The sequence below is a fragment of the Pteropus alecto genome, unplaced genomic scaffold (assembly GCF_000325575.1).
Source record: "Pteropus alecto unplaced genomic scaffold, ASM32557v1 scaffold226, whole genome shotgun sequence".
Classification (NCBI taxonomy): domain Eukaryota; kingdom Metazoa; phylum Chordata; class Mammalia; order Chiroptera; family Pteropodidae; genus Pteropus; species Pteropus alecto.
In genome coordinates, this window is record NW_006440132.1 from 6079693 (window position 1) to 6093281 (window position 13589).

At 45.8% G+C, this 13589-nt stretch overlaps 1 protein-coding gene across 6 annotated transcripts in view; it reads right to left on the reverse strand.

Moving 5' to 3' along the window:
- Positions 1 to 521: 521 nt before the first annotated feature.
- The window catches only part of TMEM268 (transmembrane protein 268), a 24165-nt gene continuing 11097 nt past the window's right edge, over positions 522 to 13589 (reverse strand). For 5 of the 6 annotated variants that reach the window (XM_025050450.1, XM_025050449.1, XM_025050452.1 and 2 more), the window contains 5 exons: positions 13412 to 13561; positions 9302 to 9412; positions 7142 to 7222; positions 6091 to 6279; positions 522 to 3327 (listed from right to left, as the gene is read on the reverse strand). In XM_025050450.1, the coding sequence (XP_024906218.1) occupies positions 3148 to 3327; positions 6091 to 6279; positions 7142 to 7222; positions 9302 to 9412; positions 13412 to 13561 (711 nt within the window). In that variant the 3' untranslated portion in view covers positions 522 to 3147. The remainder of the gene's footprint in view (positions 3328 to 6090; positions 6280 to 7141; positions 7223 to 9301; positions 9413 to 13411; positions 13562 to 13589) is intronic. The other variant, XM_025050454.1, reaches the window with a different exon arrangement.

Genomic DNA, 13589 nt, shown 5'->3' on the forward strand with positions numbered 1-13589 from the left:
AATGAGTTAAAAAATTTTCTCAAAAGTAAAAGGGGGAAATAAAGTCTATACTCATAGCTGGAGATTCTCCTACCTTGGTCAATGATAGAACCAATCAACTAAAATCAGTAAGGATACAAATTTGCACAACTTAAGTAAAAGCTTACACTAATAGACACAGGTAGAAAACACAGACTCCTTGATGGAGCCCTCACTATGGCCTTGTACTTTACACACAATCGTCTCAATTAATTTACCTGTTATCTATCCTTACTAGATGAGGAAATTGAGGTAGAAAAGGAACAGAGAGGGCGAGCATCTGACCCGAAGTCACGAGATCGCTCTTAACCTCCCTGCTATACTGTCCCCTGGTGCTGAATTTTGAAAAGATTTGACTAGGATTTTAATTCACATAAATACACCCCATGATGCTAGAGTAACTGAGGTCTGCTGCAGACTGAATAAATATTAACTGTTAATGATCTACTGTGTCAACAAAAATATACACTGGGCACCTATGGTATACAAGACATAGTAAGAGATTCTTTTTTAATACCAACAATTTATTGAGCTCTTACTAGAGCGTGCAACTCCAAGTTGCAAGCCCTTTACATTTTTGATATCACTTAATCTTCGCAATAACCTGCCAGGTAGATACTGTTATCCACATTCCACACGAGGAGTGACACCTAAGGACAGGAAGGAGACTGCTCCTAAGAGGCAGAAGTTGGATTTGAATCAATGTGACTCTAGAATCGAAGCTCTGAGCTACTCCCTTCACTCCCACTTCATGACTGCACCATCTTCTCCACTGCAATGCAATGGCTGTCAATCACACAGAGCCTTAAAACTTAGGGTGTTGAAAATAAGAAAATTAAATTAAAAAAAAAAAATTTAGAGTAAATGTTCATCATGGAATCTGATCTTGACAGCAACCCTGTGATGTCGGCAAGACAGAGTTCACAGAATTTTCTAAATGAGAAAGCTGAGGCGAAACTGCAAAGACATGTACCTCAGGGGCACAGCTGAATGCCCCGGCCAGCAAGGCCGTCAGAAAGTGAAGACCGGAGAGGCAGGAAAGGACGCAGCACGGGTTCTTTAAGCCCTAAAATGGAAAAAAACTGCTGTTTTGTCATGTAACACATTTTTATTATACTCTGTTATTACTTAGCAGGGTTTTATGGTTAGATGATAACTATGGGCTTCTACCGATCACATTCACAGCCCACAATTCCTGCGGCAGGTGACAAAGACAGGAATCACCTTCATGAATAATTCTCATTGAGCAAAGCTGCACTCAAAGCTGGCTAAAGAGAAATGCCTGAAACGGCCATTTTCAAGGGCATATCTACACACGATTTCTCTTCTCTAGCCCAGAGAAAGCGATAGTCAGACTCATAATGCAGGCAAGTTGACTGCATTAGATTTTGCATTCACCAGATCCACGTATAAAGGAGTGAACTAACGCAGAGAGGTTAAGTGACCTAGCCAAAGTCACAATGCTAGGAAGCAACAGATCTAAGTCTCCCAGAGAATCCAGGTCTCCTGATAGCTAGGCCACTGTTGTTGTCCCAAGGTGCATCAGATCTGGGACACTCCAGCAATGTGGGGCTATAGAACCTTTCCAAATGTAAATAAAGGCATAACAGAAAGACAGGCCAGGGGCTAGCATACAGCAGAAAAACTGGAAATTTCCAGAATTTCACCTCTGGAAGAGCTATTAAGAATCACCCAATCTACCTTTTAATTAGATGGGTAAACTGAGGACCAGCCAAAAGTTACAGAGCTAGAAGGGGCAGTTCAGGGCCAGAACCCAGGTCTGTGCCAACCTCATCATTCAACTGAGTTTAGAGAGCAATCTGCAAAAGCTACTACAGAGATGACAAAACAGTTAATCCACAGGATCTTTTTCTTCCTTAGCAGGACCAGGTCATGCCTAGAAGTATCAGGTACTGTCTCTGTCCTTGAGGAGTTTATAGATGAGCTAGAAAAACAGGCACGCGAAATGAAAATAGAATCAATAACAAAACATCAGTAAAGGCAGCAGCTACATCAAGAATGTAAAGGAGGCAGAGAGGAAGAGGGCTGGCTATGTTGAAAACCTTCCTGAAGGAGGGATAAATAAAACTGTGCTTTGACGCATGCATAGGAGTCCAATCGGTAGAAAGGAACAGGTATGGCAGTCCAGGAAAAAGTTGGAACTCATGACAGAGTTTTGTAAAGATGAAGCCAAAACTGCAGGTGAAGGCCAGATCTTGGGGAATGTGGAGCCTTTAAGTGCCAGGATAGAGCTTTTGGATTTGGACCTATGGATAGTGAGTCTTCAAACTTATTCAGGAGCAGAGAACTTGGGAACCTCTGAGCTCTTCATGGAACTCCACGAGTGACAGATTATGCTTCATTCCAGAACGGTGTGTCAGGAAACAGGCCTATTGCTCTACATCTGCAGTAAAAAACCACAACCACAAGCATGCATGCCTTTGAATAAAATAAGTCCTCAAATCAGACAGAATGGGTCTTTTCCAAATAGTCCCATGAACAGTTATGTACCATTTTCTTCTTTCCTCTGTCTCCTAGAAACCTGTGTACTGGAAGACAACAAGCACAGGTACACTGTTTTTCATAAAGCATAGAGGAAAAACTTAAAAGGGGAGAACATTCTGAGAACTGACTTCTTTTCTTCAGACTGGAAAGAAGCAGTCTTATAATTTTAGAGGCCCACAGCAATGCCACAAAGAGCAGCGCCTTCCCAGAGCCTCCGTTTCCCCATCTGACATGAAGGGGCTAGAGATGGAAGCATCATCTGAGACCAGACTTTGGACATATTTAGCCTAGTCTGGCCATCTTCACATTTGCTGGGCTGTCCAGGCAATGAAAGGGGTGGGAGAGCGGCCCTTCCACTAGGGCCATGGTTCTAAGCAGCACGGAGAGTAGCTTGGACTGGGACCAGGTCGGCAACCATCTGCTTCTGGAAAGGCCGGGGGTCACCACGGAATGTTGACAAGCAGGGTCCTGAAGTGAGCACGACACCCCATTGCTGACATGACTGACAGCCTTCAGATGGTTCTCTCCTCAGCTAGGGCTTGCCATCATCCACCTTGGGCTCTTGAGGCATCCTTGACTTTTCACCTTCAGTCTAGGAGGAAGATGAGTACCTTCATCCCTGGGTCACCTGGCCAGAAATGGGCAGCAGCCTGTTCCCAGGATGTGGGCTTCTATGAGCTGGCAGGGGCATGGAAGACTCGGGGAGTCCGTGTGTCGTGTTCCTGCTGCCTGAGGGAGCTGGGAGGTCACCAGGAGCCGGATGTAGTAGCCACCGAACACTGCCAGCAGCTGTTGGGCCATTTCCTAGAAGAGGCAGGGAAACAGAGTGAGGGCCACAGAGACACAGCTAATGCATGAGGGGAAGCCCAGCGGTCCTCACAGCCCTGCACCAGCAGTGATGCTCACCGGAAGGACCCAACCAGGCCCTCACCTGGGATGTTTGCAAGATGCCTGGGCTGGAACCCCTGCTCTACAACCGGCTCTGTGGGGCTCCTGAGGCCTCGGTTTCCTCATCTCCGCGGGAGGTAACCTAACTGCCAAAAACTGATAATGATATGCACAAAAAAGCTATGGAGCCTCAAAGCACTAGAGAAATTAGCATTGATTTATACCAGCCAGTCGCACATGCACACGCTTTTTCCTGTTCCCAATGTCTGTGAATCTGTAAAGTGCATGAGGTCAAGGTAATGCACTTAGAGAAAACCACTAGTGAATGGGGGCAGGTAGCACAATAGCCCTGTGATGACAAGACTCTTGAATTCATACAAGGTACCTGCTGGATCTCTTTAGACAAGTGTTCCTATTATATAAACAGTTTGTTTATAAAAACTGGATTTATCACAAAAAGACAACAACTATTGTATGATTCCACTTATATGAGACACCCAGAGCAGTAAATTTATAGAGAAAGTAGAACGGTGGTTTTCAGGGGTCAGGGAAGGAGGAGTTTGTGTTTCATGGGCACAGAGTTTCAGTTTGAGAAGATGAAAAAGTTCTGGGGCTGGATGGTGGTGATGGTTGCACAACCATGTAAAGTGCTTAATGCTACTGAATCATACACTGAAAAATGGTTAAGGTGGTAAATTTTACATTATGGATATTTCACTATAATGAAAAACATTAAACCGTCAAAAAGAATAAAGAAAGAATTTTAAAAATCAGATTTAATGCATGCTCTTATTAACACATTTGGTCTCTAAGTTCTGTCCACTGGGCTGGCAGTTGGAATTCCAGGGAAAATGCTTCAGTTCCTTACACGTGGCAGTGAAGGTCTTTTGTATTACAAACTGTGTCCAGTCTGAATGTAATAAAATAGGGCGTGGGTTGCAGGAGGCTGTTTCTGTTGGTAGAGTCAATGATTAAGAACAAGCTTTCAAATGAAAAAAGCCACACAGAAATTTCAGCTCAGCCACCCTGTGACAGACCTTGAGCAAGTCACTTCACCTTGCTAAGCCCATTTCCTCATCAGTAAAAGAAGGAAAATCATAGCATCTGTCTGGTTGGGCTCAGGTAAAGATTAAAGGAACTACTAGATAGAAAGCTGAATACCCAGTGCTCATTGAATGTCATCAATATCATAGCACGATCATTATTCAAAAAAAGCAAAAATTACACCTAGCTCTGTAGGGTCAGTGTTTCCTTCAAGTTATCCTTTGTGCTAAAAAAAATAGTGAAAACTTCAAATAGCCCTCCCCTCACTATCTCAGATCGGTCTTCTGACCCATTTACTCTAAAATCAATAATGTAAGAAGCAAAGAACTGTGGCAAGAATATTGGCCCACTTAGCATTAGTAAGGCTGGCTCCTGCCCTTGGCTTTGCCACATTCTCCTTTGTTCTGTTTTGAGCAAGTCGGTCGAATTCTTGGAAGCTTATTTTATCCATCTTAGATGAAAGAAAAATAATCCATACCTCAGAAGGCATGCTAAAGAATGTTATGCATGATAAAAAGCTGTTAAAATGTAAGAAGTCGTTATAACTAATTCACTGTCTTTCACAGGCGCTGGTTTCCTACTGAAATATGATGATCCGGCCCATGCTGAGGCTTGAGCGCTGATTATACTTTCCCTCACTAAGTTATAAGGGCGGCTACTTTAAAAACACGTCCACACACACTGAGACTTGATATTCATGACATAAAATTGTATTACTATTGGTTTGAATGCATTTGAAAAAATAATTTAAAAGACTCATCATATTTAATAGGCTATTTCGCATAAACCCAGACTTGCGTGTCACAATAAAGTATGTGACCTTATCAATCTTTTCTGCTCTTTAAAAAAAGTCAATGGGATTCAAGTGAAGACATTCACATATTTATTATTTTCTCTTGTAATAGTCCTATTTGTAGGCCTCTCCCACTCCCCACCAGTGCAAAAAGGAAAGCCCAGGCTAGTTTGAAACTTTAATCCCCAAATCTCTTGGCTGAAAGAAAATACAAGTGCTCTCCTGCATCAAACCATGCCTAAGGTCACCTTTCGCTGCATGTCTCCCAGATAGTGGGTCTGTCCTCATGGTGAGCAGAGGGTAGCACAAGCAGCAAACCACATGAGATTTCTGGTCTACCAGCACCGGGTCAAACCCAACAGATAGCTTAGGTGGCAGGACCCAAGAGAACTCTGGGGCTGGAGGAACTGGAATTTAACAGAGATGCAATAAGACTTAAACATTCAACTGCAGTTTAAGTAGATAGGTAGATATATGATAGATTGATGGATAAATAGACTAAAAAATGATCCAAATGTTCATCAAGATATTCACGGTTAGGTAGGCTAAGATCTATCAATACCCAACTACGCATCTAGTGGAACTACCAAAAAAATATCTAAGATATTTAAAAAGGAGAGGGAAAAACCCAGTAAGTAGAAAACGACTCTGACAAACTATTTTTCAAAGTGCTGGGATGAGGGGAAAAAATATTGAAAACTACTAGGCTAGAAGATTTGTATGGTCTCTACCAACTCAGTAAAGCCATGTTCCCTGGAATTTACAACTTGAGGCCCCTAGACGGACTCTACGTAAATCTCTCATGACAGAAGGTGGCCCTGACTGGCCCAGATGCCTGTTACCTCCGGCTCGGCCTCGGGAACGAGCTGGTGAAGCTCAGTCTGCAGGAGTGGTCTCTCCGTGGGATGAGGGCTGCTGGGCAGGAGAGGAGCTTCCTCTAGCAGGTTCTCAGGACCCTCTGCTGTCGTCATGGGGCTCACCCCAGTCTCCATGACGACACAGAGCTGGCTCAATCTGTTTCTCAGCAAGGACTGAAAAGGAAATGGAGAAGGGGCTTGAATGGTGCCCTAAGTTGGGTGGCATGTAGGAGGCTGAGTCACACCCTGAGCTGCAGACCCACAGAGGATGGATGGACCTTCTACAGACCTTGGGAGAATGTGGAACTGAGTCCCATTGTTAAGATCAGGTAACTCCCTACAAAAGTAGGGTCCTTAATGGTTTCTAAAGCACTATTCCTTCCATGCTCTCATTTGCTGCTCAGAACAGCCCGGGACATGGGTATCTTTATCTATACATTGCGGATACACAAACTGAGGTTCAAAGGCCTTGCCCAAAGCCATACAGGAGCTCACGGGCCAGGATTAGGGCTAAACCACAATTCTAAATTCAAGACCGACTTTGGCTGATCCCAGGGGAGGAGCCCAGGGCTCAGAGACAGGAGGGCTGGGCCCCAAACCCAGCATCACCAACCAGCTCTGTGACTGCCCACAGGTAGTGACAGAGCTTCTCAAAGCCTCAGTTTCCTCTTCTGTGGAATCAGAGCAAGAGCTCCCTGATCTTCATAAGTGGTAGGAAGGCATTTTGAACAAGTGAAAGTCATCTAAGTATGTGGTATTTTCCTCTGCCAAGATCTTTATTATTATTACTATTACTTATTATTATATAAATAAATATATGCTCGCTATAGGAAATGTAGAAAATACAATTACTGAAAAAAGAGGAGATTAGTTAAAATGCAATTAGTTAAAAGACTTAATTCCTTAGGCAAAAGGACCACAGATTCCATTCAGGTGTTCTTCCTTCTAAGTAAGTTTTCCTTAGACATTTTTTCAACATTGACATAATGCAATCTGGCCTCCTGGTTTATTTGGTTTTTCACTTAAGGTATCCTACCTCTTGGCTAGTCTTCATTTCTCGAATATGGTCAGACAAAAACTGCACACAGTTCTCCAGGTCGAAGTAGACAAACCAGAGCTGGGGAGAGAAGAAGCCATGACCAGTGAAGTTCAATGCCAGCCTGACCTTGAACTCTCCATCTGTGAAACCATCCTCCACCTCCTGCCTCCATGCCAGAGGCCTGCTCTTCTGAGGACCACTGGGTTTATCCTGGTCCCTGGCAAGAGAATGCCATTCTGCTCTCTCCCACACATGAACTCTCCTTTATATGGCCTGTAGGAAAATGGCTTTGTGTGCTAACTCTTTTTAAAATGGCTACAGCCCATCTCCAAGTCACTAAGCATCTGAGAGACTCCAAAACATCCCAGGCATCAGGTATCCACCTAGGGCTACCACTTTATCGTCAGAGGCCAGGTACCCTTCTGTCTGGAACCCAACATGCAAATGAGTGAAGCTCTTCAGAGCTATCACCCCCCACTGCCCACAGCTAGGTCAAGGTAATGAACTTGGGTGCTCTCAGGGGAGAAGAGTGGGGTAAGAAATCCTCACCTCACTATTACCTCCCCTTCCTCTACAACCTCAACAGTCCCCAGAAGGCCGGAGTAAACTCAGTCAGGCTTAAATCCTCCACATTCACACATTACATCATCTTGTTGGGTCCACGCAGCTGCTGCACATCACAACCCAAGTTCTACAAGAAACTGGTGGCCCATGTCCCACAGCTCCATCCACTGACCACTTCCTCTGGATCCCAAGCCACCCTCCTCCCAGTGGCTGACCCATGAGACCCAAGGTCACGCCCCTCTTGCTGACTAGTCTCTCTCACTGTGTCATCCCCAAGGGAACATTTTTAAAATGTTTTTAACCTTTTTATTATGACATTTTCCAAACATACGCAAAAGTAGAGCAAACGAAGCATTAACTTCCAGCTAACCGCCTTGGTCAATGGTAACCACATCAGAGCTTCGCTTGTTTCATCTCTCCTCCTACCCACTCCTCACCCCGGGCACCTCCATCCCCCAACCCACACCATCCCCAGTGATTTTTTAAAAATCCAAGATATTGTGTCACCTCAACCCAAGATGCTATTTTGAAACAGAAAGAACCCAATTATTTTTAAAAGATGTGTCCATTCATGAGTCTTCCATCCATCCATGCCTTCAACTAACAGTTGCCAAGTCACCCCTGTGTGCTAATCCAGCTAATCCATCGAGAGCATTCGGAGACAAATGAGGCTGAAAGAACTTCTAGATTCAAGGAGCTCCCAATCTCCCATGTCACAACTGCCAGAAATCTTGTGATGCCTTCAAGTTCACTTCCTGGTGCCAGGCAAGATTCCTGTCACACCCTACACCATCTCAGACGTGCTAGGCTCCAAACACACGCGGCTCCTCATACGTCTGTTCTCTTCAAGAGCGTTCGGAGACAAATGAGGCTGAAAGAACTTCTAGATTCAAGGAGCTCCCAATCTCCCATGTCACAACTGCCAGAAATCTTGTGATGCCTTCAAGTTCACTTCCTGGTGACAGGCAAGATTCCCGTCACACCCTACACCATCTCAGACGTGCTAGGCTCCAAACACACGCGGCTCCTCATACGTCTGTTCTCTGCTGCAGCCTGAGTACCTAGAACAGTGCCTGGAACATACTAGGCACTCAGTAAGTATTTGTGGGATGAGCACGTCATGTCACAGAGAGCTTCTCCTCAGGTCCCAGCCACACGCCCACGGCAGGGCTCCCACTCTGCAAGGGTCGATGACTAGTGAGAAGGCAGATGTTGGTGCTGAGGAGATTTAGCAATCTCACCTGAAGAGCCCAGCCAGGCGCAGGAGACCTGGCGCTCACCTAGCCCCAGCTATGTCCCAGACCCACTGTGTGACCCCATCTGTTTGCTGAATGAATACTGAGTGAGGAGTGAGGCTTGGACAGTCTCTGAGCCTCCCTTCCATCTCTGTCCCATGGAGGTTCTGGGCTGCTGGTTACCACCCAGGACCCCGGAGGAAGGAACACTGGAGCAGGGAGGTAGGGATGGGTTGCTGATGCCGTCTCATCAGCAGACTCCGAGAGACTGTGCAGACTGGGAGAACGAGGGGCCACCTCTCCCCAGCAGCCCAGCCTGAAAGGGGGCCCTCAAGGAGAGGTCACTCTGAGACAGCACCTGAATCACGCTCTGGCAGCCTTCCACCGTGTCTGTCACCCCCAGCAGCACCCGGTGTCGCAGGAGAGCTCCATTGGCAGCCGCCAGCCTCAGGTCTGTGTTGGTGTTGGCCTGTAAGACAAATGCCAGTCCTGAGGCCAGACCTCCACGCGGCCAGGGAGCTCCTGGGCCTGGGCAATAGCCACGCACTGTCCCACCCCTAGACACCAGGGGACAAACCCTATCTTCAAGACGTGTCCATTTCCTCCCCTATAAAATGGGATTGTGGAGTTGTTGAGATAATAAATTCAATAGTGTCAGATAGCCCTAGGTTGAAGCCCAGCTCTGCTACTTCCCGGCTGTGTGGCCCTGAACAAGTTATGACCTTTCCCTGCGTCTTGCTTTCTTCAGCTGTAGAATAAGGATAAAAAGTGTCCCTGCCTCCTGGGGATGTGGTGAGATTTAACTGAGATTGTGTACGTGAAGCACTTAATCCACCCAGTGCCTGGGACACAGGTGCTATAGTTATCTGTGGGGAGCAGGGCGGGGGCGCAGGGGAGATGGAGGGTTTGAGCATTTATTGGGTAAGCAAAGCAGCTACTCTGTCTATAAGGCACCTACTTTCCGAAGTACCTAGCACAGTATCTGGCCCTCAGAGCAGGGCTCTGGGACTCCTCTCCTTCTTTTCCCACCTAAACTAATGATGCTATAGATTTAGTTGACAAGTACCTGCTAAGCAGGCCAGGAAGGAAAAGGGAGAGGAAAAGTGTCTGGACCCAAAGTGCTGGTTTGGGGAGGACACCCCCAAGGACTTTGAGATGCAATCAGAAGACAGCCCAATCAATGACACGGTTCCCAAAAAGATCAGAACCCCTGTAGGGAGCTTTTGGAAATATGAGAAGGCCCTCTTGGTTGTCTCAGGGATGAGCAAAGCTGGCAATTAGGTATGAGGACCAGGATGCTAAACATGTGCCTTCCCATGAGAGACAATCCCACATGCAGAAGAACTGTCTCTCGGCCCACCTGGACTCCCAATATCCCACTGTGTGAGAACGCAGGTGAAAAATCACTTATAATTCTCCAACAGGCCAATCTAACTCCATTTTACATCTAAACCTAAAGTATTTTTTTAATGGGTTTAAAATATACTAAATTTTCCGGACATGCCACTGCTATGAAAATCGAGGGATGATTATATTTTGTTTTGCCTAGAATATTCATAAGGGTTGTTCACCCTTCAGAAACCAGTATCACCAAGAGTTCCAGTCCTGATTTGGGGCAAATTACTCATCACCTCTCTGCCTCCATCTTCTCATCTCCAAATTAGTGATAATAACACCTCCTTATATTAAGGGTTATAACAAGGATAGAATGAGTTCACCCGTGTGAATGAACACTGGGAAGAACAAACCCTCAATATCATTATGATGAGGTTATTGAATTGAATTCATTGTGTTTTCCATTGTACCATGTTGGCCACTAACAAATATTATTAGGAATTTCCCATGTGCCCAGCAATGTGCTATACCTTGTAGGGGATACAAGACAGGATGTTGCCTGCCTCCACAAAACTTCCAGTTTTGAGAAAGGATATTAATGCCCCAAACAAGGGGCAAACAGACAGCATGTGCAAAATGGTGAGGCTCTCAAGGATGCTATGTGATGGAGGTAGGACACTTACAGGAGGGACAAGGTTCAGGAAGGGGGATCTGCATGGTCCTGAGTGACGAGGGATCCAAGAAGGAAGAAGTCCTTGAGCTGAGGCAAGACCTGAGGAGGCTGTGTGACCACAGACTGATTACTTAACCTCTGAGCTTCAGTTTTTCCACTGGCCAACAGAGTCAATAACTGTAATAGTAAATACTTACTGAGCATTTACTGTATACCAGGTATGATTATAAGTACTCTGCATATATTAAGTCACTTAATTCTCCAAACGATGTTGTGGAGGAGTCACAATTATTATCCATTTTACAGATGATGAAACTAAGGCCTTACCCCAGGTTGCAGAGCTAGCAAATGGAAGAGGTATCCTGCCTCCTTGTCAGGTTGTAGTTGGTCATCATTGATATCAGGCTCCAAACACAGAGCACATAGTAGGTGTTCATTAAATGGCGGTCATTTCTAGGAAGGAAAAGACGCTAGAGAGGTTCCCTGAATGAGCAAACAGTGAAGACAGAAGTGCCACTGAGTGCCTAGGACCTCCATGCTGAACCTATGGGTAAAGGCACAAGGTCTTATTCGTCTCTGAGCCCCGTGCCTAGCACATTACCTGGTACTTGCAGGGGCCTCATGAATACCAGCTGAACAAGGAAGGAAGGGAGAATAAGAGGCAGATAGCCAGAGGAGGCATTCTCTGAATTGCATTAATTATATCTGCATCCTGTACCACCTGCCAGGTGCCAGATATTTTGCTTGCTCCTGCCAAAGCAGAATATACTTTGCTTTTTTCCCCCTCCCCAAGAGAAGTTTCTTACTGCAGGAAAAACCTGCTCAATTTACTTTTTATAGGCCAAGCACAAGGGCCATGAAAGCTTCGACAGAGCCCAAGGCAGCATTATTTTGTCAGCCTTGAGGCAAAGCTCAACAAAGAAATTTTTCAGAATGATTGTGCCATAAAGTTCCTATTCGTCTCTATGTGCGCAGACACTAAATGGAACTCATACCCCAAACCATTAACTCATTTCCCAACATCCCACCTTCTCCTCCTGAGTCAGGCAAGAGTGGAATGTTTGCTAAAAATCTCAAAGGCCAGCTCTGTGCCAGGTGCTAGAGGAGCTTCCTAAGCACTGGAAAGACAGCAGAGGTGTGGTAGGCAGAATAATGCCCCTGCAAGATGCCTAAGTCCTATTCCCCAGAACCTGTGAACATGTTACATTACACAGCAAAGGGGAAGGAAGGTTGTAGATAGAATTAATGTTGTTAATTAGCTGGCCTTAAAATAGGGAGATTGTCCCAGATTATTCAGGCAGCCCAGTGGAATCACAAGGGGCCTTGAAAGTGGAAGAGGGAGGCAGAAGACTCAAAGATGTGAGAAGGACTAGAGCGCCGCTGGTGGCTTTGAAGATGGAGGAAGGGAACACGAGCCAAGGAATGCAGGTGGTCTCCAGGAGCTAAAAGAGGCAAGGAAACAGATTCTCCCCCAGCAGCTGCAGAGAGCATGTGGCCCTGCTCTGTCAAGCTTCTAAACTGCAGAACTGTAAGATAATAAATCTGTGTTGTTTCAAGCCCACATTGATGGTGATCTGTTACAGCAGCCATGCAATACCAATACAGTTGGGTACTGACTGAAAATGAGGCTTGAAATCGGAGCATCCTGGCCTTGAATTCCATCTCTGCCATTTATTAGCAGCATGACCTTAGACTACTCCTTGAGCTTTTTGGAGCCTTGGGTTTCTCATCTGTAAAATGAAGATCTCTACCCAGAGATTTCCTGGGAAGTTTAATGAGTTAACGTAGGTGGAGCATTTAATGGATGACCGACCGCATACAAAGTGCTCAGTAAGTAACAAAAGCTGGACACTGAAGAAGCAGAGTGCAATTAGTGAACCTGCAGCAATCTCCTTTGTGAATGAGACTGGGAATCTGACGGCTCAGGCTTTAAGCCACTCACGGTGGAATGGGCCAAGTTACCTAAACCCTCTGACCATCCACTCTGCCTCACGGGTCATTGCAAGGATTAAATGAGAAAGGATTTTTAACAGAGTTCCTGGGTCAGGGCCTCCCCACCTCCCCCAACCCTCAGCCTCAGGCACCTTGTGCTCAGTAGTCCCTCCTCACTCACAGCACTCTTGTGAGCATCCAAGGGGAGGAGGTACATGAAAGGGCTCAGTAAACTCAAAATCCCTTACAAATATTGGCTGTCAGTGCCCTCCTCCCCGATCCCAGACTCTATCAAAACACAGCTTGCTTCCAGAAAAACACCCTGCAGGGATTAGATAGGAAAGACAGAGAGGATTTAATCATACATGTGATTTGATTTCTTTTAGTCACTGGGCACATGGGCCAGTGTGAATTTTCACGGTTGGAGCAATTTATTGAAGCAGGTAATAGAGAAAAATCTGATTTGGGATCTTCCTGCCCGTACAGCCCCTCTGGAGGGAGTATGGCTGGGGTCTCCAGATGTCTCACCTTTCTCTGGTGTCTTTCGAAGATGAGCATGAGAGTCAAGGTCAGGCTCACTGCTGCCAGGGTCACGAGCAGCACACCCACCCAGTGGTTCCCCAAGGCAAACATCTGGCTGGTGGAGTAGATGTTGGCCCACACTACCACGTAGAAAACCTGCGAGAAGCCGGGGCAAGACCATGGT